The 26,245-nt window shown below is 24.0% G+C and overlaps 1 protein-coding gene across 1 annotated transcript; it reads left to right on the top strand.

The window, feature by feature from the left end:
* The first annotated feature begins 3,534 nt into the window (after nt 1–3,534).
* On the top strand, nt 3,535–4,637 carry LOC131175424 (putative vesicle-associated membrane protein 726). The gene is made up of 2 exons (XM_058139715.1): nt 3,535–3,877; nt 4,196–4,637. Exons 1-2 carry the CDS (start codon nt 3,688–3,690, stop codon nt 4,372–4,374), a joined length of 369 nt encoding a protein of 122 aa, XP_057995698.1. The 5' UTR covers nt 3,535–3,687; the 3' UTR covers nt 4,375–4,637.
* The last annotated feature ends 21,608 nt before the right edge of the window (nt 4,638–26,245 follow it).

The following is a 26,245-nucleotide window of genomic DNA, read 5'->3' as shown; positions in this document are numbered from 1 at the left end:
TAATTATACTATCCTTAAAATAATTATAGCACAAGCCAATATCATTCAGGATTCAACGGATTCTTTTTTATAGTATAAGGTATCAGGAATCAAAAGAAATATAAATAATTTTTTATAATTGAGACTAATAAATCTTGAATAAAAATAATAAAAATAAAGCAAATCAGAGAAAGAGTTTAAGAACAAAATCTGAAAAAAAAATTCTAATTATAGAATCAATAATTTTATCATAATTGAAAGCAATTGAGTACTTAAATAAAAATAGAGAAAAATTAATGAAATTAAATTACTTATATTTTATAATTAAAGAATTAATAATTTTATTATAATTGAAAGCAACTGAATAATTATAATAAAGAATAAAAAAATTTAATGAAATTAAATTAATTAAATTTTATAAATAAATTACCACTTGTAATCTTATAATGTCACATGGCAAGTTTTTGGAAGATTTTAGCCTGTACATTAATTATATGCAAACAGATTTAATTGAACCTTAGATTTCTAAAAGTGTAAGAAATATTGTCTACCACTAGGCTACATCTCACATTTGTTATTTGTATGTGTGTATGTATATATATAAGTATATAATCTGCATATTTTTTATATGAAAAATCATACTGTATATATATTTTTTAAACTTGCAAATTTTATATTTTTAGTGTTAAATAAAAAAATTATATATTTTTACATATTAATGATATTTTTTAATATAATTTCAACATTGATAAATTGAAGTAAATGAATAAAATTTTATTATTACTCTCCTCCATATATTTTATTTTCTTATCAAGTGATAAAAATTTAAAATCTTACATTTTTATGACTTTATACTTATAAAATTAACACAAATTTATATTTTGTGTTATAGAAAGATATTGTCCCAATCCGTGGCTTGCCACGAGTAATCGTGCTTGTTATATATCTATTTCATTCTATGTATTTTTATTCTCTCTATATGCTACATTTAAAACCCTCTCATCACTATCTAAATCCTTTAAAACTGTCTCTCTCTCAAAATGTATAATTACATTTTATATGTAACTACCCCCCCCCCCCCCTAATTATTAGATATCAATTTCATTCCATATATTATCATTCTCTCCATATGCTACATTAAAAACTCTCATAATTATCTCAGCCTTTTCGATAATATGTTAAATTATAATAGATGAATGATATGTTAAATTATAATATAACATTTGTTATTAATTTTTATTTAATTGAAAATAATTTAAAATTCAATTTTTTAAATAATTAAGATAAATTAAACCATATTAATGTAAAAAATAATTTAGAAACTTTTTATACTATAAACCTAAGTTTTTATAAGTTTTAATATTGTTATTTAAATTTTTTTTAACTAAGTTTATTATGATTATCTTTACTATATTGTGATTTAGAAAGTTTTTCTATATTACATATAAACGTATGAAGGAGAGGGAATATTGGCTTTGTCCAAATTGCTATCATTCTTAAAATTAATTTTAATTATATTTTTATTATTGAAATTAATTATAAAGTTTGTATAAATTTAAATTCTTAATTTATAGTTAATATAAATTTAAAATTCTTAATCCTATTTATTCTTAACTTCAATTAAATATAAAATATTCTAAGAAGTAATCAACTAAAATAAGACAATAATAAATAAAAAAATAAAAAATATAATTTGATTGTATTACAATATTAAATAAAATACTTTATTAGTATTTGATTTTTCAAATTTATATTTACAATTAGTTATTTATCATACACATTTTATTAGTTGCATATCATTTTTTAAGTTAATTTTCATCTAAGATTTTTTTATTATTAATATTTATAAAATTATGAATATTAACTAAAATAAAATATTTAATGACTATAATTTATAAAAAATGAAAATAAAAATAATATAAATCAACCAAAGATTATTATTAATTTTAAAATTTGTTACATGAACAACTTAAAAGGAATTTTATTTAATTTTAATTAAAGATAAATACTAACAAAAAATTTTAAAATTATTAAATTTAAACGTAATTAATTTATTTCTATGTATCTTTATATTATTACAAGTATAATTTCTTAAAAATTGTTATTATAGAGCTAGCATTATATCACTTATAAAATATTATTTTTTGCATTAATAATAAATAAAGGAGTAATATTAATAATAAATTATTTATTTAGATTTATATTTATATTATTATGTTATTAATGTTTTTCCATTTTTATTCTTTTCAGCATTAAAAATGGTGGTGTTTATGATTCTTGCTCTTTTGAATAGAAAAAAAAAAGAGATATTGTATGAACCAAACTGTATTGGACTAAATTTATCTTATTGTATTGATATGTTTTAATTTTCTATTAAAAAATAATCGAGAATCATATTTTATCCAATCATACTGAATACCAAAAAAGAGAAATAATTAAAGTTGAAATAAATTTTATAAAATATTTTTTATTATTTTTTTAAAAACGTAATATAATTTTAATAAAATTAAAATTTAAACACGTAATGCGTGTGGTACATTTATAATAACAAAAATTCATTTTAAAAATTATTCTATTTTCTAATTTTATAAATAATTTCCTTTTACATTAATCTAGATATAAAACTTCATTATACAAGTATGTATTATTTTAAATTATGAAAAATTAAAATAAAATATATACAAATCAAACTTTTTTTTAAAAAAAAAAGGTAAAATGATAGAATTTAAATAAATTAAATTCAATGAGATTTACATTTATTATTAATTTATTTTAAACATTTTCACCTATTTATATTTTTAAAACTTAATATTATATTTTTTTATTATATTACATTTAAGTTTATAATTAAGTTAATATTATACATTAATAATATAAAACATAAATTTCATAAAAATATGATCGAATAAAAAATAATTTTAAAATTGATAAATATTTATATTTATATAATTAATTGAAATTAAAATAATATTTATAATACTATAATAATATTATATAATATATAAAAAATAATAAAAATATATATAAAAAAATTAATTCATGAGTTTTTATAACAATTATAATAACAATACATATTTCAATAAAGTAACAATAGCATGCAGTTAAATTATTATACTAAATATATTTTATGCATGAAAATTTAATTAATACTCATATAATATATAATTGTTAAGGAAATATAAAATTACCATATTTTAAAAAATTTTATTTTAAAATTTTATTGCAGACATGAAAAATATTTTTAACGATAATTAAATAATATATAGAAAACATTTCAAATATCTACATATTATTGCATTAATTAAATTTAAATATTAATTATTAAAATTTTAATATTTTTAATTTAAATATTTAAATTAATATTTAATTTTAATATATATAAATAAAAATATAATGCTCATACAAATATTTACTGAAAATAAAATAGATTTTTTTTTTTCTAAAAATAAAATAGATTGATAGGTAGATTTTAACATAGCTTAAGGACTTTAGCTGTAAGTTAGTCAAAAATTAAACCTATCATTAAACCCCAAACCCAACTCTTCCTTTTAACTATCCCTGCTTTAAAACCTCATCAACAACCCCTCGCTCCCTCTCTCTGGTGGGAAAAGAAAGCAAAAGAAGGGGAGGAGAGAGATTTTCGATCAAATTCTCAGATCTCTCTCTGCACGAGTTCAAGACCTTTAATCGCTTTATCAAATAACCAAAATGGGCCAGCAATCGTTGATCTACTCATTCGTTTCATGTGGAAATGTGATTCTTGCTGAGTACACAGAATTCAGTGGCAATTTCAATTCCATAGCGTTTCAGTGCCTCCGGAAGCTCCCTACCACCAACAATAAGTTTACTGACAACTGCGATGCCCACTCCTTCAATTACCTCGTCGACAATGGCTACAGTGAGTCTTTTAAAATTACTATTTTATGTTTGTTTCCCGAGAAATTAAAGGATCGAATGAAGTGTAATTTTTGTAAATTAATTTTAAGAAACATAATTAAAATTCTATGTTTGTAATGGATTTGAATGAAAGATTATGTCAAATTGCCACAAGAAATCCCTACCCACTGTTTTCGTTGTCTTAAATCCAAAACCTGTTTTCATTCTTTCCTCGCGTTTCCCTATGAAACCCTCTCTTCTTTCTTCTTCCGTAATTTTATTTCTTTCTGTGATGAATACTTTCTCGTTCTCTGGTCATCTCTCGTTCTCGGTCCTTTAGCCATGGGACGTGGTAGAAAGCGGCAGCTACCGGAGTTAACCCTCGATGTATCGACGGAACTGCCAGAAATCGACGGCAATTCCCCGGAGTGTTGTGGATCCAAGGCGGGACAAGGAGGCGGCGATGTTTTGCCACAGGGAAAGGAGCAATCTACGGAAAATAAGAGCACTACAGTGTAATCAAGAACACTACAGTTGGACCTGTTGAACAGAGAGGTGAAAAAGTGGAAAAAGTTGAAGACGAAAGCCCAGCGAATGATCAGACGATGATAGAGAGAGGTCAAGCTCGCCGCTCTTGGTTCGTTACCTCAGTGCTTTTATCATTTGGAATTCTGTGATTAAGGTATCGGTGATTTTATTATTTGTAATTCTGAGATTGGGGTGTCTGGAGCTTTTACCATAAATTTTAAATAAGACTATGAAATTGTGATTTGGAGACGTTAGAGCGCCTTGCAATGAGTTTACTTGAAATTTTGGGCCCATTTTGGGCTTAACTCAAAAGTATTTTACGTCCTAGCTAGATGAATTTTTCTCTCTAATGGGTCTAATTCGTGCACCCTGATGCATTATATCCCCAAAAGTCTTACTTAAAACCAATTACAAGGGCTTGGCTCTCTTTCCATGCTTGTATGTCTCTGCTTTATTTCTCATTTTAGTTTCCGCAATACTTGAACTAAGACACTTTTAATGTGAAATTAAATATAACAAAGCAATATCATAGAATTGCTTGTAAATAGCCGTCTTACTATAGTATAGTCATGGTCAATATGGTATGGTGGTATAGTCATGGTACCTTCTGTTTTATTATGTTGTAAGGGGAGCATATACTTGACAGCTTGGTGTGAACAATTCTATGGCTTTGCCTTTTGGATATGAAATGATACTTTTGTTTAATCCATTAAAGGCATTGCTACATTGGTTATGTGATGCGAACCTTAAGAACGATGTCTAGAACTCATGAACAGGTTTATTTTATAATCCCAAAAATGTCAAAATCAAGTTCAAACACCAAGGAATATCTTGACATATCAATTATAGAGAATTGAAAACCAAGATAATTCAAAGATTGAATTAAAGATTCTTGACCCAAAGTTTATAATCAAATAAGAACAAAATATATCAAGATTGTTAAATCCTACAAGATTAATCGCTCTTGGAGAATTTAGTTTAGTTCAAAAAAAAAACTTAGGAAAAATCTCTCAATTGTATTAATTTTATCAAATGTAATGTTCAATTGAAAAAGTATTAAGTTAGCCTTATATATGCAGCTAAAACTCTAAATTCCTAAACTAAAAAAAATAATAATAAAATAAAACCCTAAAAACTAATAAAAAAGTTGGGGTGGGCTACACTCCTACCTAAAACCCAAAACACATAAATAAGATTCAAAACACATAAATTTGATAAAAAATAATTAATAAAAATATTTAGACATGTCCTAGATAAAAAGGATACATTGAATTTGCGTAGAAACCCGTCAATTCTATCCAAATGTTTTTTTTATCATCTTCCACGCAGACTTGGATCAAATTAAGCCACTTCCCATCTTCTTGTAAGCCCAATTTATTGATTGTATCTCCATATTTAGCTTCTTGTGCAACAACTTCCTCAATCAACTCTTGCATCTTCTAAATTCTAGTCCTTGTGATTGGAGTTTCTTGTGCAATTGCATCTTGAATCATCTCATGAACATTTCTAGGATCTTATTATTCTTGTTGATTTCTATCGTCTCCTCCCTCTTCAAAAGGATTCATCCTCGAATCTTTACCTATATCAAAAGGGGAAAGATTAGTAACATTAGAAGTAGCACTTACATTGTACTTACTAGGAAGATCCAACTTATAAGCATTATCATTAATCTTGGCCACCACTTGAAATGGACCATCTGCTCTAGAATGAAGCTTAGAGTTTCTTTGAATTGGAAATCTTTCCTTCCTCATATTCATCCAAACCCAATCTCCTGGTTGGAAAGTAACTCGCTTTCTTCCTTTATTAGCTTGGGCTGCGTATCTCTTATTCTTCTTCTCAATGTGCTATTAGCTTGTTCATGGATCCTTTTAACCAACTCAGCCTTCTTCTTTCCATCTAAACTTGAAATCTCTTGCACAGGCAAAGGAATCAATTCTAATGAAGTTAAAGGATTAAACCCATAAATAATCTCAAAAGGTGAAAAACCAGTAAAAGAATGCATACTTTGGTTATATGCAAATTCAATAAATGGTATACATCCTTCCCATGATTTCAAATTCTTTCTAACAACAGCACGCAAAGGAGTTGTTAAAGTTTTATTAACTACTTCAGTTTGTCCATCAGTTTGTAGGTGACATGTAATAGAAAATAGCAGTTTGGTACCCAACTTACCCCCATAATACTTTTCAAAAGTAGCTTAGGAACTTAACATCTCTATCACTAACAATGCTCCTAGTGAAGCCATGTAATCTCACAACTTCCCTAAAGAATAAATCAACAATATTTGTGGCACCATCAGTTTAAAGGCAAGGAATGAAATGTTCTATCTTAGAAAATCTATCCACTACCACAAATATAGAATCTTTACCTTCCCTAACTATTAATGTTTGAACCTTATATCTATTTTTAGGAGAGATTGGTGTATTAACCAAGACTTGCACATGTCCCATGGTTATTGAAATATCTTGGTAGAATACCCCAACCCATATTTCTGCTTTCTTTTATTTTATTTTTGGACACAGAATTCAGATGGTATTTTTTTTTTGAATGAAATTGCTAGAGCTTTACTTCAAAGTTCTTCTTAGAACTCTCTCCATTACTCTTAGCAAATTTTTGCCTTGATTTGTTAAGTTTTATTATATGTTCAAGGTTGTTCATTAGTATAGATGAATTGGTCTTATTCTTGGCTACCTTTCTTGTGATTTTTCGATTCTCGATTTTCAAAGGTGAAGGGTTGAAGGTTCAAGGGAGTTTCTTAGCTTGTTTTAAAAACGGCTCTTTGGTCTTTCTTCTTAGTGGAATCAGCTACTAAGAGGAGAAATCGTATCACATTTTACATAGAATGAACTTGTCACCAGTGACTCCCTAATCTAATGTGCTCGGCTTATATAGAGGCTTTTTAGAAATTTCGCTTAATATATCTAATGTGTTTGGCTCATACAGAGGCTATACAGGATTTTTGCTTAAAACATTACGTGTCATGCACCAAGGGCATTGTAAAGATCTCTACTTGAATTTTAAGTATACATAACATACATAACATAATATAGTTATAACTATGGGGAGAGTCAGTGAGTCATCCATAATTCATCATGTGCTAACAATAATAATGCAAATATGCATATATTCATGTTCTAGATATATACACCCTAAACAAATATGACATAAGGTATAAGGATGATCATAAATTAAATTTAAGAAGTTCACTTTTATTAAGGTTAGAATTACTCACTTCTTGTAACCTATAAACCACCTAACTCGAACGGTAGCTGTCCTCAGATTCTTAACTTTTCAAGTCCCTCAAGTCCGATCTTATAACATTGGGCCCTAAGAAGTTTTACAAGGTTCTAAACTCTATACACATAATAAATATCTTATTCTAGACCTTTAGGAACTATGAAACCATGTTTTAGAACCTTAGACAAAAAAGGTAAAAAAGTCAGGCAACACGTACTTTGGCTGTTGAAGTCTTGGACTTCAGTTGTCGAATTCTCAATCTTCGGACGGCCCTTTTTGTATGGTATTGACTATGACTATCGAAGTCTTGGCCCTTTTGCTTCAAGTGAATTTTTCCTAGACATTTTGCTAACCCATTTCAGTTGAACAGATAAAGATTTGAAACCAGCTTCAAAAGGAGCCTTGATACTGGCTTTAATTTGTTCCATGACTTGTTGAGCAATTTGAGCGAAAATGCTAGCTATATTGAATGCAATTGGAGCCACCTTTTGTGCTGGGGGTGACTCGTTGTCAGTTCGTTCTTATTGAGATTGAGATTGACATTAAGTTTAGCTTCATCGACTACTCTTTTAAGATTTGGCCCTGTAGCTTCTTTTTCATAAAAACTTCTTGTTTTGGGCATGATGACCAAAATACTTGTGTGCAAATTGTGAGATTTGAATGAATGAAGTGAGCGAAAAGATGATGAGAGATAGTCCCATTGATAGTTGCGTAAAATGGCATATCTTTATCATTACATACTTAGCCTTTTGAGTTTGTTTCTTGTTTAATTAGCTTGTTAATGCTTATTGTTATGTTATTAGGTGTTTACAAGAGTTGTAAGAGCTTATGAAGTATAAAGAGATGAATTGAGCATAAAAAGAAGCAAAAGGAGCTTAGGAGTGTCTTATTCATGGTATTTGGAGGCTAATGGTGAAAAACAAACAGATTCGAACATCAGGTCATATTAAGCTTTTTTAGACAGCCTTAAGTGAATTGATATATTTTTAGGTGATATATAAAAATTAATGCTTGTTTGGTTTCTACAGTCAATTTATTTAAGTGAATTAATTATTGCAATAGTGTCAATGATTGATACTTAATTTTCATAATGGATATATATCTTTCTACTAAGCCATTATTATATTGTATTAGTTGCATTCTTGATACTTTTAGCTTTCAGTTTAATTTGATTAGTAACCCCTTGTTTTCTTTATTGTTAGTATGTGAAAATACTTAAGTTCACTTTGCTAATTAGTCAACCATTCTCTGTGGGATCGATCTCTACTTGCTCTTGCTACAACTAAGTTAGTCTAGTAGAGTACTTTATTTGATTGGTGCATTTGGCACGCATCATCCACCAAGGGTGCCAAATTGTCATTTCTTCATGAAATTGATTATACTCAATTTACGCGTGTCAAAAACATGTATATTCCTCACGTGTGAATTGAATTGTAAGCGTATCAGAGATGTGTATGATCCCAATCTGAATTCTAAATAGAATGATTGGTGGGAAAAAAATAACCTAACTTTCCCTTTGGTTTCCCAACTCCACTAGGATGCGCTTCGTTAGGATCTTTACTTGTTCGGCTTTTGTGAAATTGGAAAATGACTTGATCACTTGAGAAAACTTAAAAGGAGGCTTGTGCATTGAAAAGTAAAATTGTACTTGAAAAGTAAATTGATCATTGCAAAAAATATAAATATTACATTGCAAAAATAAATTGAGCACTTGATTGAAAAGTAAATTGAGAGCTTTGCTGAAAATTAAATCTGTGCATTGAAAAAGTAAATTGATCGCTTTGCGGAAAAAGTAAATTGATTGCTTTACAAAAAAATAAATTGATTGCTTAGGGGAAGGTAAATTTGTGTATGCAAAAGTAAATGATCACTTTGAAAAAACTAAATCATCACTTAAAAAGTAAATTGGGCATTGATTGGCTAATTGCTTGAAAAGTAAATATGTACAGAAATTGTAAATTATAAATTGGAAATTAAAAGTAAATTTATAAGAATTGAAATATGGACAAAAAAAAGCTATAAATTGCATGAAAAATTGAGAAGATTGCTTACAGGAATTAAAATATATGCAAAGAAAATGTAAATTATTTGCTTGAATTGAAAATAGAAAATTGAAATTGAAGCTAATGCTAGATTGAAATATAAAATATTGCTAAAAAATGCAAAGAGATTGTTGAACCCCTTTAGTGGTTCGAGTTTAGTTATGTATTGAATCATTTGGATACATTATTGTTTTATTGAATATAAATATGTAAATAATTAATATTTAATATAATTATGATTCAAGAGTTTAAAGTAAGCATTTCTATGAGATGTAGGATATTTATGAATGTTTTTAATGCAAATATGGCCTACTTGTTTAATTTGTCTAAAATTTTACTATCCAATATTTTATGGGCCATAATTTAACCCAATATTTTATGGGCCATAGTTTAACTATGCTAACAATAAGGGCTAGAATAATCAATTACCTGACACTTATCCAATATCTTAGCCAACTAATTTAATGTGTTACACTTTTTTACTTAAAGCTTATATTTTTATTTGTCGTAATTAATGGGCCAATTTTTAATAAACCTTTATGAGCCATTATTTGGATAAATTTCAATAATTATCCCTGAATTTATGTAGTTGTAACATTACAGTACTTTAACTTTAAAGTAATAAAACCCCTTAAACTTTCAAATTTTATACAGTAAAATCCCTCTGACTTTCACTTACTGATTTTTCAGTTAAAAACTAACGTGAACAGCTCTCGCATGATGCTTAGTCAAAATTTCTCTCTCTGCTCTTATGCAAAGTGTAAAATTATTCTCTCTATACGTGAAAAATTATTCTGTCTATAGAGAGAAAAAATGATTCAATTTACACATGGCTTGAGAGAGAAATACGAAATATTGACTAAGCTACATGCTAGAACTATCCAGATTAGCATCTAACTGAAAAATCGGTAATTAAATATTAGAGGGATTTTACTGTGTAAAATTTGAAAGTTGATAGGGTTTTATGTTACATTTTTAAATTGAGGGACTGTAATGTTATAACTAGATAAGTTCAAGGATAGTTATCAAAATTTATCTGCCATTATTTAGTAACCAATACGCTAATATCAGCTATGTAATGACCCATATCCATAATTCATTTAAATGTTATTATTTTATTAATTTTTCAATCATAAGGGCTAATTCATATCACTAATTTAATTTTATAAATGGATAATATAATTAACAAACTAATATTCACACTTTAACTAATAGACCCATATTCTTTTTAGAAAATTTAACATTAGATAATTAATTTGTTAATTATTAATTTAGTTGATTAATTTAAGAATATTAATTTCTTTTTTAACAAATATGGGTTCACACCATTAAGTAATAATGGGCTAATTTAATTATTTAATTATTAATTTTTTATTTTATTTAAAATATTTATATTTTTTATTTTATTGAGCCAATATTTTATTAAAAAAATAACCTAAATTTTATTGATCAAATTTTTTTAGTAATGATTATTTTTTTACCACATATATGAGCCAAACGTTTAATGATATAGCTAGGTCCAATAAATTAATTTTAGCCTAAAAAAGTTATATCATAAAATTTTAAAAGTTGATCGAAATTGTCTTTATTAGTTGACCTAAATAATAAGCTAAATTTAAAGTGGATTTGTAAATAATAAAACAAATTTAATTAATGGCCAATTAAACTATATAAAATTATTACATAATTTGTTATTAGTTTAAGTTGGATAAGTCCCAATAATTTGAATTAAATAAATAAATTAGCGGTACAACTGTTATAGACCTAATAAATAATTAGTTTAAAGTAACATATTCAATATTTAACCAAGTAATTTAAATTCAATATTTTTTTTATCTAAATTGGATCAATATTTTAATATAACATTCTATGTATAATCACTCACAATTATTGTTAACTAGATTAGAGGTCTATATAAATGTTTTAATTTTATTAATAATTTAACATATGGGCTATTACCAATTTTTATATTGGGGATAACAAATATTTTTATTGGCTCATAGTCATGGGCATTAAAATATTGAAAAGTCAAATATTGGCCCACATTTAGTCCAAATTTTTAGCCCATATATCCAATTTAAAAATTAGTTTCTTCTTGATATAACAAATTTCTAAATGTGGATATGAGCCCATCTAAGTTTTTAATTTAAATCAGTACATAAAAAATTAGTGACATTATTACTTTATTAACCCATTAAATCTATAAAATTAATTGGCCAAGAATAAGAATTATATTGGCTCAAAAGATTATCCCAAATAACTTGTTTTAACTTTTGGAAATGAGATCCTCAAGTTTAAACTCTAGTTTTCCCTAAAACGTGTTTTAGGGGCTTTTTAGTGAACCCTTATCAAATCTATCAGCATTCATTCTAATTTAAAATATCTCAACTAACTTGTTTTAACCTCTGCAAACGTGATCTTCGAGTTCAAATCTTAGTTTTCCTTAAAACGTGTTTTATGGGCTTTTTTGGTGAACCCTTACTAAACCTACCCAGCATTCATTCTAACTTTAGGATCACCTTAATTTCGTCCCAAATAGAACAATATTAAATTTCAGATCAAAATTTCATCACTTGCCTTGTCATCTTAATCCCACCTCAATTTGCCCTAATTGAACCTTTAGTTCCAAATATGTTTGAAACCTTGTTGAATCTTTCCAGAGCCTTGATTTTACCTTTAAAATCATTATTTCAGTGTTTTTTTTTAAATTGTCTAATTCTTATTTTAAGTGTTTGATTATTCTTAATGTTAGTAGTATGCCCTAGAGCATATCATTTAGTATGTATCTTGTACATGTTTTATTAATAAAAAAGGCAATTTCACTTTTCCGTTTACATAATATATTTATATGTAATAGAAAAGGTCCATTGATATTTTGTTAGAAATTCTATTATTAAGTTGTTAAGAATATGAGTGACAGTATTTCTAGTACAAAGTATCATAAATTGGTTCACAATCGAAGATACTTCACAATAAGGACATGACTTATCTAGAAAGATTGTAATCATGTTTATTCCCAAGTTACTTATATGAGATGTAAATAAGATGAAATGGTGAGTCTCATGCCATATAACAAACATGATAGGCACTTACACATGATAAGTAGGCCAAATCAGTGACGCATATGACAAGCACATGGAGTTTACTCTTGTCAATGCATTGTCATATATCATATCAGTGCATATAATCTTTAGACCTGAGATAATAAAGTTATCTTGTATATAGGTGGTTTGAGTTTGATACTGCTTTCATACTTGTACTGTGTATGGGTATATGGGCATGTGTTGGCTCCTACTAGTTATATATGGAGGTAGGTATTGATCAAAATAGAATCTGTTACCCTAAGTAAATAGGGATAAAATCCTATGTTCATTTAATTGTTCTTGATGTTTCAAGTTCCTGGCCAGGACAGACAGATTTAGTCAGAAAAGAGTTTCTGACAAGAAAATCTTTTTAATCAAGAATTAGAATTAAAAGAGAACATAATATTCATAGCAAATGGGGTTTAACATAGACCATGATTACAGTTCGAATTGAGATTTTATTACAGAGAGATTCTAGTGCATGATAACATATGATTATAGGTTCATTTAAAGGTATTCCTTGTTACTGATTGGGTGGTCATGGCATGCTATGCTAGGTGTCAACCATGGTCTATGAGATGCCTAAAATGATTTAGAGAAATCATTTATGGTAAGAAAGAGTTCTGATTATTAAGAGTTAATATTATATCTCATTGCCAATTAGTGATGACCTAGTAAGTCACACACATACACAAGATAATCGCCAAGTTAAATGTGATGTAATTGATTAATTAAAGAGTTTAATTAATTAATTAAATAGGTTTAGTTTGCAATTAGATTGCAAAGTCCCTAGCATGTCTTGAAATAAAATCTAGGTTATTGGATGTATAGTATAAGTTAAATTTATATTTAAAGTGTTTAAATATGAATTTAATTATGAGAAATTAATTAATATAGATTAATTAATTAATTTATATTTGATATAAATTGATTAGAAGAGGAGAAATAATTATTTTGGATTGAGAACTCAAGATTAAAATACAAGGGTAATTTACTCATTTCACTGGGTGACATGTGGCATCATGAGATGGTGACATATAGCACCATATAAGTTTGCGATTTTTTCTTTCTATCATGCAAGGGGATCAAAGTCAAGATTAAATCTAGCTTTGACACTTGGCTTAATGTGATTAGGTCAATTAAAATTAAGATGCAATCAGGTGATGACATGTGACAAGGGTTTTAAGTAATGTCCTAATTATAAAAGGGAAAAGAAAGAAAAATTCAGCCACTCTTCTTATTCCCTCAAGTGTGCTGCCACCTATGGCTCTCTCTCCTCTCTTCATCTTCTTTCATCAATTCAAAGAGAATTGCCCATATTTCTTTGAATTAAAATTGCTAGAAATTGTTTCTAGTGTCCTATACACATCTACAACCTCTCTAAAGGCAAATCCCTAATTTCTAATTGGTTGGCAAGGCTTGAGAAGCTGGTTTAGGGGCTGCCATTGGTAATCTTGGTGTGGACAAGCTAGAGGGACAACTCTTGGGGTCCTAGGTACTTCACAAAGGTACCAATTACATCTATAGTGCATCAAAAGGTTAGTGCACATATTATTCTTTTAATCTAGGATTCTAATGAATTAATTTATTAATTCAAAAATCTTAAATAGCAAATATAGATCCTAACACATATTAAAAGTGTTTTAATATACAATTGAACATTGAAATCAATTAAGCATATAATGGATATGGCATGATGCTTGAAACCCTAGAAGAAAAATTTTGTATTCAATGTTCTAATCTGTCAATTTACATGCTTCTGCTTCTTCACATAATTTATTTAGTCTTTGTTTTCCAAACCAATATGTCATTTTAGTGCCCTTGAAAGCACATTAAATAACTTCTTTTTTAACAAAAACAACCTTAAATTGTCTCAAATAACTTGTTTGAGCTTCTAGAAATGTGATCTTCAAGTCTAAATCCTAGTTTTCCTCCAAACGTGTTTTAGGGGCTATTTTAGTAAACCCTTATCAAACCTGCCTAGCATGTATTCTAACTTTAGGATTACTTTAGCTACATCCCAAATAGATCTCATGTTAAATTTCAAGTCAAAATTTTATCGTTTGCCTAATAATCTAAAATCTTTCATTAATTCACCCCAATTGAACCTTTAGTTATAAATCTGCTTGAAACATTTGTCGAATCTTTCCAGACCCTTGATTTTACCTTTAATATCATTATTTCACTGTTTTTAAATTGTCTGAATCTTACTTTAAGCATTTGACTATTCATAATTTATTTATTCTTTGTTATTTCTTTGCAACCAAAATGATATGTCATCTTAATGCCCTTGAAAGCACATCAATAAACTTTTATTTCATTAAAAGCAACCCTAAAATAAACACAAATAACTTGTTTTAGTTTTTGCAAATGTGAACTTCAAGTCAAAACCCTAGTTAACCTCAAAACGTGTTTCACTGTCAGTTTTAGTGAACTCGTATCAAACCTGTCTAGCATTCGTTCTAAATTTATAATTGCCTTAGTTGCGTCCCAAATAGACCTCATATTAAATTTCAGGTCAAAATTTCATCGTTTGCCTAGTCATGTAGAATCTCACCTCAATTTGCCTCAGTGGAACATTTAGTTACAAATCTATTTGAAACCTTGTCGAATTTTCACAGACCCTTGATTTTACCTTTAATACCATTATTTCAGTATTTTTAAATTGTCTAATTCCTATTTCACTATTCATAATCATTAAAATTATGCTACATTAGTAACAACATATAAAATAATAATATTTTGTCACATCAGCCATTATGTCAGCAAGAACATAAATGTTTCTATCAATCACTTACCACGTCAGCAACAACATATTAAAAATGATTTTTTTGCCACGTTAGCGCCCCCCCAATTCCTTAATTTGACCACGCTATAATAAATACAAAAATTTTAAATTAGGCCAAAATTGACCAAAAAAAAAAAAGTTTTGGCTATAATTGCAAAAAAGTATAAAATTTTGGATTTTTTTTATAACATTTGGCTTATAATTTAATCAACTTTAAATTATTTATATTATTATATTTTTAATAATTTTTATTATGAAATCTTTGTTAAAAATTTTGAAAGACAAAAGTTTAGTTTACATAAAAAGTTATAAAAATAAAATATAAATATTTGACTTATTTATAATTAATTAATAATTTAATATTTTTTTATTTTAATTTCTTATATATATATGTATGTATGAGCAGGAAGGTATTTCCAAAAGAATATGAATATATTAATTTAATAATTATAAAATTAATATTCTAAAATATTTTTATAATGGCCCATATTGGTCAAGTTGAATAGCCCATATTTTGTTAGGTCAATAAACTTCAAATTATTAGAATATAGCCTCGCAAAATTATTTCTTTTACGATTATAACAACTTAGTTGGGCGATTAAGATATTCTTTTTAGCCTAGTAAAAGGTTTTGCTCTAATTATACGCACCTAGGTCCACTACTATTCCATTATGTTGATTTTAAAATAATTGATAATATTTTAATAATTTAAAATTTTTTATATTAGTCCAATTAAACAATAAAATTATTGAGCTCATATTCCACTAATTTTGTTCAATATTCTGAATTAATATAAAATAGACATTAATTAATGGCCCACATTAATGTTGGCCAATAATGTACTAATGTCTATCTTAATGGTGATATCATTATAATTAATTTTTTTAATTTAGAGCATTAATATTATCTAAATGTATATTATTGGCCTAATAAAGAATATATTCATATTTAAATTACTAATTAACAAGTTGTAAAGTTCAAAAATTTAATGATTATACTTACATTTAAAGTTTTTTTTAAGTAATAAAATAAATTAAATTGTGAATAATTAAAAAAATTTTTATTAATCCAATTAAATAGAAATTTTAAATGTGGCTCACAGTATATTCTAATGAAATCAATATGTAATAATAACAATTAATCTTTCAAAAATTATCACGTTAAATTCACCTTAGCTAATGGACCAAATTACTAGACCAGTAATGACGATTAAAATATCCTAATTTTTCAAAACTTTTAATTATTATATGAGTATTAAATATTTTTCCCTATATTTTTAAAATTATCAACAAATCAAGCTATTTGTTTCTCATCTTAAATTTTATATATATAAATAGTAGAAATATAAATAATTTTTGATAATTGAGACTAATAATTTTTTAATAAAAAATAAAAATAAAATAAGTCGAATAAAGAATTTAAGAATAAAATATGAGAAGAAAATTTTTTCCAACTAGAAAATTAATAATCTTATCATAATTGAAAATAACTGAATAATTATAATAAAAAAAGAGAAATTTTAATGAAATTAAATTAATTAATTTTATAATTAGAGAATTAATAATTTTATCACAATTGAAAGCAATGGACTAATTATAATAAAAAATAAATTTGTAAAATATTTTTTCATAAAAATTGTTATCACTTTACAAAAATTTATTATATAAAATATAAAAATTTCATAGAAATTAAATTTTTAAATAAATAAATAAATAAATAAAAATAAATATAAATATATATATATATATATATATATATATGTCATTATTTCTATTAATCTAATAAATTTTACAAAGATATACACATAATTTTGATATCGTAACTTATTTTTTCAATCAACTTTGCTTGTTGTTATAATCATATTTATCATTTATCTTTGAAATTATATGACTATATCAAAATATAGTTGAGAAATGATTTCTATATAAAAATATAATTATAGCACAAGCCACTATCTTTCAAGATTTAATGAACTCTTTCTAATGTTATAAGGTATCAGGAATCAAAAGAAATATAAATAATTTTTTTATAACTGAGACTAATAAATCTTGAATAAAAATAATAAAAATAAAGCAAATCGGGAAAAGAATTTAAGAAACAAAATATGAGAAAAAAATTCTAATTAGAGAATTAATAATTTTATTATAATTGAAAGAAATTGAAAACTTAAAATAAAAATAGAAAAAAATTAATGAAAATAAATTAATTATATTTTATAATTAGAGAATTAATAATTTTATCATAATTAAAAGCAATTGAATAATTATAATAAAGAATGAAAAAATTGAATGAAATTAAATTAATTATTTTTTATAAATAAATTATCATTTGTAATCTTATATCGCAAGGCCTTCTCTTAGAATGTCACATGGCAAGTTTTTGAAAGATTTTAGCCTATACATTAATTATATGTAAATAGGTTTAATTGAACCTTAGATTTTCAAAAGTGTAAGGAACATTGTCTACCACTAGGCTACATCTCACATTTGTTATTTGTATGTGTATATGTGTATATATATAAGTATAAAACTTGCATATTTTTAATATAAAAAATTATACTGTATATATATTTTTTAAACTTGCAAATTTTATATTTTCAGCATTAAATAAAAAAATTATATATTTTTACATATTAATGATTTTTTTTAATATAATTTCAACATTGATAAATTAAAGTAAATGAATGAAATTTTATTGTTACTCTCTCCACATATTCCCCCCCCCCCCTCCCTCTCTCTCTCTCTCTCTCTCTCTCTCTCTCTCTCTCTCTCACACACACACACACACACACATGTATTACTTACACAATTAATTTCTTTATCTTAATATATAATTAATTTCTATATACATCCTCTTTCTCCTCTCCTATCGTTATATATCTATTTCATTACATACATTATTACTCTCTCCCTACGTAATCATCTCTCTCTCTATATTGCTTAATATATGCATCTACCCCTCTTATTATTATATATCTATCAGTATAATGCCCATGCTATGCATGGACAATTTATAATATTTATTTTTTTAATTTAATTTTTAATTATATTCTAAATAAAATACATTATTACTATTAAATTAATTTTCAATTAAAATTTTTCTCTTATTTAATTTAATTTGAATAAATTTTTATCTATTATAATAATAAATTATTAATTAATTTATAGTGTAATTAATTAAAATATCTATTTAATTCTTTTTATACACATATTAACAGTAATTTCCATGATTACTTTGATTAAAATGTAATAAAATTACTTTATTCTAAAATAATTTAAATTTCAAGAAATTTTTATATTTTATTGCATGATTTATGTAAATTGATTTTTTTAAGATTAGAGAAAATATATTAGATTAATGAAAAAATAGTATTATTTAAAAAATATATAAATATATTTTTTATTATTAATATGATAAAAATATATTAAATTACTACTAATGAATTGAATTATTTAATTTTAATAATAATGAAAATATATAACATTATTATTAATTAAAAATAACATTTTATTATATTATTTGTTAAAAATATTACATCTTTAAATTTTTATAAAGTGTAAATTTTTTTATTAATATGATATATTTTTAATAGAATAATTTTTTTTATAAAAATGGTTATCATTTTGCATAAATTTATGATGTAAGATAAATATATTTCATTAAAATTAAAATTTTAAAATATCATCATTTTTATTAATATAATAAATGTCAAAAATACATACTATTGTTCAAAAGACAAATTCTATAATTTTAATATTGTAATTTTATTTTTTTAATCATTTTTACTTGTAGTTAAATCTTCGATGTAATCATATTTGTATTCTATTTTTAAAATTTTACTTCTATATAAAAATATAGTTAAGAGATAATTTATGCATAAAAATTTAGATATTTAATTAAAATTTGAAAATATTTCTGTTGAAAATTAATAATAATAAAATATGGATAATCAAAATATTAATAATAGTTACATTTGATATATAATTATAATGAAATAAAATATTAAAAAGTTAAAAAAATATTAAATAAGAAATTTATAAAAAAAATAGTAATTAAATAAATATTAATTAAATATATTTAAATAAATAAATTTTGAAAATGATAACTAATAACTTTAAAAAAATAATAAAAAATAGAGTAAATAAAAAAATTTAAGAGCACTTAAGTAAAATGAAAATACATGGTGAAAAGAGAATGGTTAATATGTATCAAATGTCTCATATGACATATTACATATGGACAAATAAATAGAAATTATTTAAATAAAAGTTTAATTTTATAATTAGATATTTATTTAATTGAAAAACAGTAACAAAAGAATTTAGATTCAATTTTTATAACAGTAAAATGTTTCTCATTTATTTGGCCGTTTCAATTCAATGGCTATAAGTTAGCCATAATAATAATAATAATAATAAACATTAATCAATCTTAGGAAAGTGAAATAAAAAATATTAAATTATTAACTTAAAAATTAATACATACTAATTATAAATAAGTCAAATCTCTATATTTTATTTTTATAACTTTTTATATAGACTATACTTTTTATCTCTCAATTTTTTTAACAAAAATTTCATAATAAAAATAATAGAAAATATAACAATATAATAAAAATATTTATTAAAGATATGAAATAATTTAAGGTTGATTAAATTATATGATAGTTGATTATGAGATTACAAATTAATGGTCAATTTTCTTTAAATTAATAGTCATCGCTGACTTTTTTATTATTATTATTATTATTGTTGTTGTTGTTATTGTTGTTAAATTAATTTTTATTTTAAACTATTATTATTATTATTATTATTATTATTATTATTATTATTATTATTATTATTATTATTATTATTATTATTATTATTATTATTATTATTATTATTATTATTATAGAGGGTGATATGTAGTAAATAATATTTTTGCATAGATGAATTTATAAAAAAAATAATATAAATAATTTTTAAATATTGCATTTAATTACAAAAAGTTTTAATTTTTAAAAATCAAAATTTAAATAAAATAATAATTTAAATCATAAATATTAAAGTAGAATGGTAAATAATATTGATAATTAAAAGAGAAATAAAAAAGAACTAAATAATAATAATTATTATTATTATTATAAAAGAGTATAAAAAAGAGTTATTAATGGAAGATGACACATGGTAAGTTTTTCAAAAAAAAGTATTGCGTGGTATTTCCTTGAGAATACCAAGAAAAATTTAGCTTGTTTTACATAAATAATAATAAATAGATTAATTTAGATAACAAATATTTAGAATGCTAAATATAAATGCTTATCAAATTTAATATAAATATTATATTTTACATTCAAACTCATCTGAAAGTCGGTTAAAAAATATTTAAGCTCTATTTTAATAGAGTTAAAAGAGAAATTAAAAGTGAATGATAGATTACTTCCAATCCCTATTATATTGAAAAACGGTAACAAAAGAATTTAAATTTAATTTTTATGATAATAAAATGTTTCTCATTTATTTGGCCGTTTTAATTCAATGGCCATAATAATAATAATAATAATAATAATAATAATAATAATAATAATAATGAGCATTAATTAATCTTAAGAAAGAAAAATAAAAAGCATATTAAATTATTAACATAAAAATTAATACATACTAATTATAAATAAGTCAAATCTCTATATTTTATTTTTATAACTTTTTATATAGACTATACTTTTTATCTCTTAAAATTTTTAATAAAGATTTCACAATAAAAAAAATTAAAAATATAACAATATAATAAAAATACGTATTAAAGATATTAAATAATTTAAGGTTGATTAAATAATATGCTAGTTGATTATGAGATCACAAATTAATTGTCAATTTTTTTTAAATTAATGGTCATCATTGACCTTCTATTATTATTATTGTTGTTGTTGTTATTGTTATTAAATTATTTTTTATTTTAAACTATTATTATTATTATTATTATTATTATTATTATTATTATTATTATTATGGTGGTGACATGTAGTAAATAATATTTTTACATAAATGAAATTATTAAAAAAATAATATAAATAACTTTTAAATGTTGTATTTAATTACAAAAAGTTTTAATTTTTAAAAATTAAATTTTAAAGAAAATAAGAATTTAAATTATAAATGTTAAGGTCGAATTATAAATAATATTGATAACTAAAAGAGAAATAAAAAATAAATAATTATCACTGTAAAAGAGTATAAAAGATAGTTATTAATGAAAGGTAATACGTAGCAAATTTTTCAACAAAAGTGTCACATGATATTACCTTGAGAATATATATATATATATATATATATATATATATATATATATATATATATATATATATATATATATAATTGCATGTATTATTATTTTCTCTATACGCAACATTTAAAACCTCTCATAACTATCTAAATCCTTTAAAACTCTCTCTCTCTCTCTCAAAATGTATAATTACTTTTTATGTGTATCTACTCCACTTATTGTTAGATATCAATTTCGTTCCATATATTATTATTCTCTCCATATGCTACATTTAAAATTCTCTCATAATTATCTCAACCTTTTCGATAACATGTTAAATTATAATATAATTTTTCTTATTAATTTTTATTTAATTAAAAGTAATTTAAAATTCAAATTTTTAAATAATTAAGATAAATTAAACCATATTAGTGTAAAAAATAATTTAGAAACTTTTTATATTATAACCTAAGTTTTATAAGTTTTGATATTGTGACTTAATTTTTTTTTTTTTACTAAATTTATTATGATTATCTTTACTATGTTGTGATTTAGAAAGTTTTTCTATATTATAATATAAATGTATGAAAGAGAGGAAATATTAGCTTTGACCAAATTGCTATCATTTTTGAAATTAATTATAATTTTATTATTTAAATTAATTTTAAGGTTTGCATAAATTTAAATTCTTAATTTATGGTTAATATAAATTCAAATTTTTAGTCCTATTTATACTTAACTTCAATTAAATATAAAATTTTTCAAGAAGTAATCAACTAAAATAAGAAAATAATAAATAAAAAAAATAATTTGATCATATTACAATATTAAATAAAATACTTTATTAGTATCTGATTTTTCAAATTTATACTTACAATTAGTTATTTATTATACATATTTTATTAGTTGCATATTATTTTTTAAGTTAATTTTCATCTAAGAATTTTTTTAATTGCAATGAAATAATATATTAATATTTATAAAATTATGAATATTAACTAAAATAAAATATTTAATGACTATAATTTATAAAAAAAGAAAATAAAAATAATATAAATCAATCAAAGATTATTATTAATTCTAAAATTTGTTGCATGAACAACTTAAAAAGAATTTTATTTAATTTTAATTAAAGATAAAATACTAACAAAAGATTTAAAAATAATTAAATTTAAACCTAATTAATTTATTTCTATTTATATTTATATTATTACAAGTATAATTTCTTAAAAATTGTTATTATAGAGCTAGCATTATATAACTTATAAAATATTATTTTTTTACATTAATAATAAATAAAGGAGTAATAGTAATAATATATTATTTAATTAGATTTATATTTATATTATTACATTATTAATATTTTTCTATTTTTATTCTTTTCAGCATTGAAAATGGTGGTGTTTATGGTTCTTACTCTTTTGAATGAAAAAAAAGGGAATTGAAATAAAAGAGAGATATTGTAAGAACTAAACTGTATTGAACTAAATTTATCTTATTGTATTGATATAGTTTTAATTTTCTTTTAATAACTGAATCAAGAATTATATTTTATCCAATCATAGTGAATACCAAAAAGAAATATAATTAAAGATGAAATAAATTTTATAAAAATATTTTTTTATTACTATTTCAGAAATATAATATAATTTTAATAAAATTAAAATTTAAACACGTAATACATATGATATATTTATAATAACAGAAATTCATTTCAAAAATTATTCTATTTTCTAATTCTACAAATAATTTTTTTTTTACATTAATCTAGATATACAATTTCATTTTATAAGTATGTATTATTTTAAATTATGAAAAATTAAAATAAAATATACACAAATCAAACTTTTTTTAAAAAAATTGAATAAATTAAATTAAATGAGCTTTACATTTATTATTAATTTATTTTAAATATTTTCACCTATTTATATTTTTAAAAATTATTTTTTTTATTATATTACATTTAAGTTTAAAATTAAGTTAATATTACATATTAATAATATAACACAACTTTCATAAAAATATGATCGAATAAAAAAATAATTTTAAAATTGATAAATATTTATATTTATATAATTAATTGAAATGACATTAAAATTAATATTTATAATTTAAATAATTAAATATAATATGTATAATACTATGATAATATTATATAATATATAAAAAATTAATAAAAAATTATATAAAAAAATTAATTCATGTGTTTTTATAACAAGTATAATAACAATATATATATTTCAATAAAGTAACAATAACATGTAGCTAAATTATTTATACTAAATATATTATATGCATGAAAATTTAATTAATACTCATATAATATATAATTGTTAAAGAATCGAATGAAGTGTAATTTTTTTAAATTAATTTTAAGAAACATAATTAAAATTTATTTAAAATAAATTCTATGTTTGTGATGGATTTGAATGAAAGATTATGTCAAAATGCCACAAGAAATCCCCACCCACTGTTTTCGTTGTCTTAAATCCAAAACCTGTTTTCTTTCTTTCCTCGCGTTTCCTATGAAACCCTCTCCTCTTTCTTCTTCCATAATTTTATTTCTTTCTATGATAAATACTTTCTCTGCGCTCTCTGCACTAGTTTATCTCTCGTTCTCTGGTCATCTCTCGTTCTCGGTCCATTAGCCATGGGACGTGGTAGAAAGCGGCAGCTACTAGAGTTAACCCTCGATATATCGACGGAACTGCCAGAAACCGACGGCAATTCCCCGGAGTGTTGTGGATCCAAGGAGGGACATGGAGGCGGCGATGTTTTGCCACAGGGAAAGGAGCAGTCTGCGGAAAATAAGAGCACTACAGTGTAGTGAAGAACACTACAGTGGACCTATTGAACAGAGAGGTGAAAAAGTGGAAAAAGTTGAAGACGAAAGCCCAGCGAATGGTCAGACATGAAAGAGAAAGGTCAAGCTCGCCGCTCTTGGTTAGTGACCTTGGTGCTTTTATTATTTGGAAATTCTGAGAATAAGGTGTTTGGTGATTTTATTATTTGTAATTCTGAGATTGAGGTGTCTGGTGCTTTTACTATAAATTTTAAGTAAGACTATGAAGTTGTGATTTGGAGATTTTAGATCTCTTTAGAATGAGTTTACTGTAAATTTTTTTTAATGGTTTTAAGATGTTTGGAGATTTTTTTTAATGAAGTTGTGATTTGGTGCTTTTCTAATGGGTCTAATTCGTGCACCATGATGCATTTTTATAGGGTAAATTTTAATAACTATCCTTGAACTTATATGGTTGTAACACTACGGTCCTTAAATTTTTAAACATAACATAAAACTTCATAAACTTTTAAATTTTGTACAGTAAAATCCCTTTAACTTTTAATTATTGATTTTTTAGTTGAAAACTGATGTGAACAACTCCAACATGGCTCTTAGTCAAGATTTCTCTCTCCTTTTTTATTCAAATTGTAAAATTATTCTCTCTGCACCTGAAAAATTATTCTGTTTATAATAAGAAAAAAGATTCAATTTACACATAACTTGAGAGAGAAAAGAGAAATATTGATTAAGCTCCACGCTAGAACTGTTCAGGTCAGCGTCTAACTGAAAAATCGATAATTAGAGGTTAAAGGGATTTTACTGTGTAAAATTTGAAAATTGAAGGGATTTTATGTTACATTTTTAAGTTGAAGGTCTATAATGTTATACTAGATAAGTTCAGGGACGATTGTCAAAATTTATCTCACTTTTATATCCCAAAAGTCCCAATAGCCATTCTTAAAACCAATTACAAGGGCTTGGCTCTCTTTCCATGCTTATATGTCTCTGCTTTATTTTTCATTTCAGTTTGTGCAATACTTGAACTAAGACACTTTTAATGTGAAATTAAATATAACAAAGCAATATCATAGAATTGCTTGTAAATAGCCGTCTTACTATAGTATAGTCATGGTCAATATAGTATTGTGGTATAGTCATGGTACCTTCTGTTTTATCATGTTATAACTGGAGAATATACTTGACAGCTTGGTGTAAACAATTCTATGGCTTTGCCTTTTGGATAAGAAATGATACTTTTGTTTAATCCATTAAAGGCATTGTTATATTGGCTATGTGATGCGAACCTCAAGAACGATGTCTTAAAACCCACGAATAGGTTTGTTTTATAATCCCAAGAAAGCCAAAATCAAGTTCAAACGCTAAGAGACATTTTAACCTATCAATTATAGAAAATTGAAAACCAAGATAATTCAAACGTAAGATTAAGAATTCTTGATCCAAAGTTTATTATCAAATAAGAACCAAGAATATCAGGATTGTTAAATCCTACAATATTAATCACTCAGATAATTTAGTTTAGTTCAAAAAAGAACTTAGAAAAAATCCTATCTTTTATTAATTTTATCAAAAGTAATGTTCAACTGAAAAAGTATTAAGTTAGTCTTGTTGATATGAATCTGCCTAACTCTACCTCAAAAGCTAACTCACAAGGGGAGGTTTGAAA

Source organism: Hevea brasiliensis, chromosome 17 (assembly GCF_030052815.1).
Source record: "Hevea brasiliensis isolate MT/VB/25A 57/8 chromosome 17, ASM3005281v1, whole genome shotgun sequence".
Classification (NCBI taxonomy): domain Eukaryota; kingdom Viridiplantae; phylum Streptophyta; class Magnoliopsida; order Malpighiales; family Euphorbiaceae; genus Hevea; species Hevea brasiliensis.
This window is presented reverse-complemented; position numbering and strand designations above follow the sequence as displayed.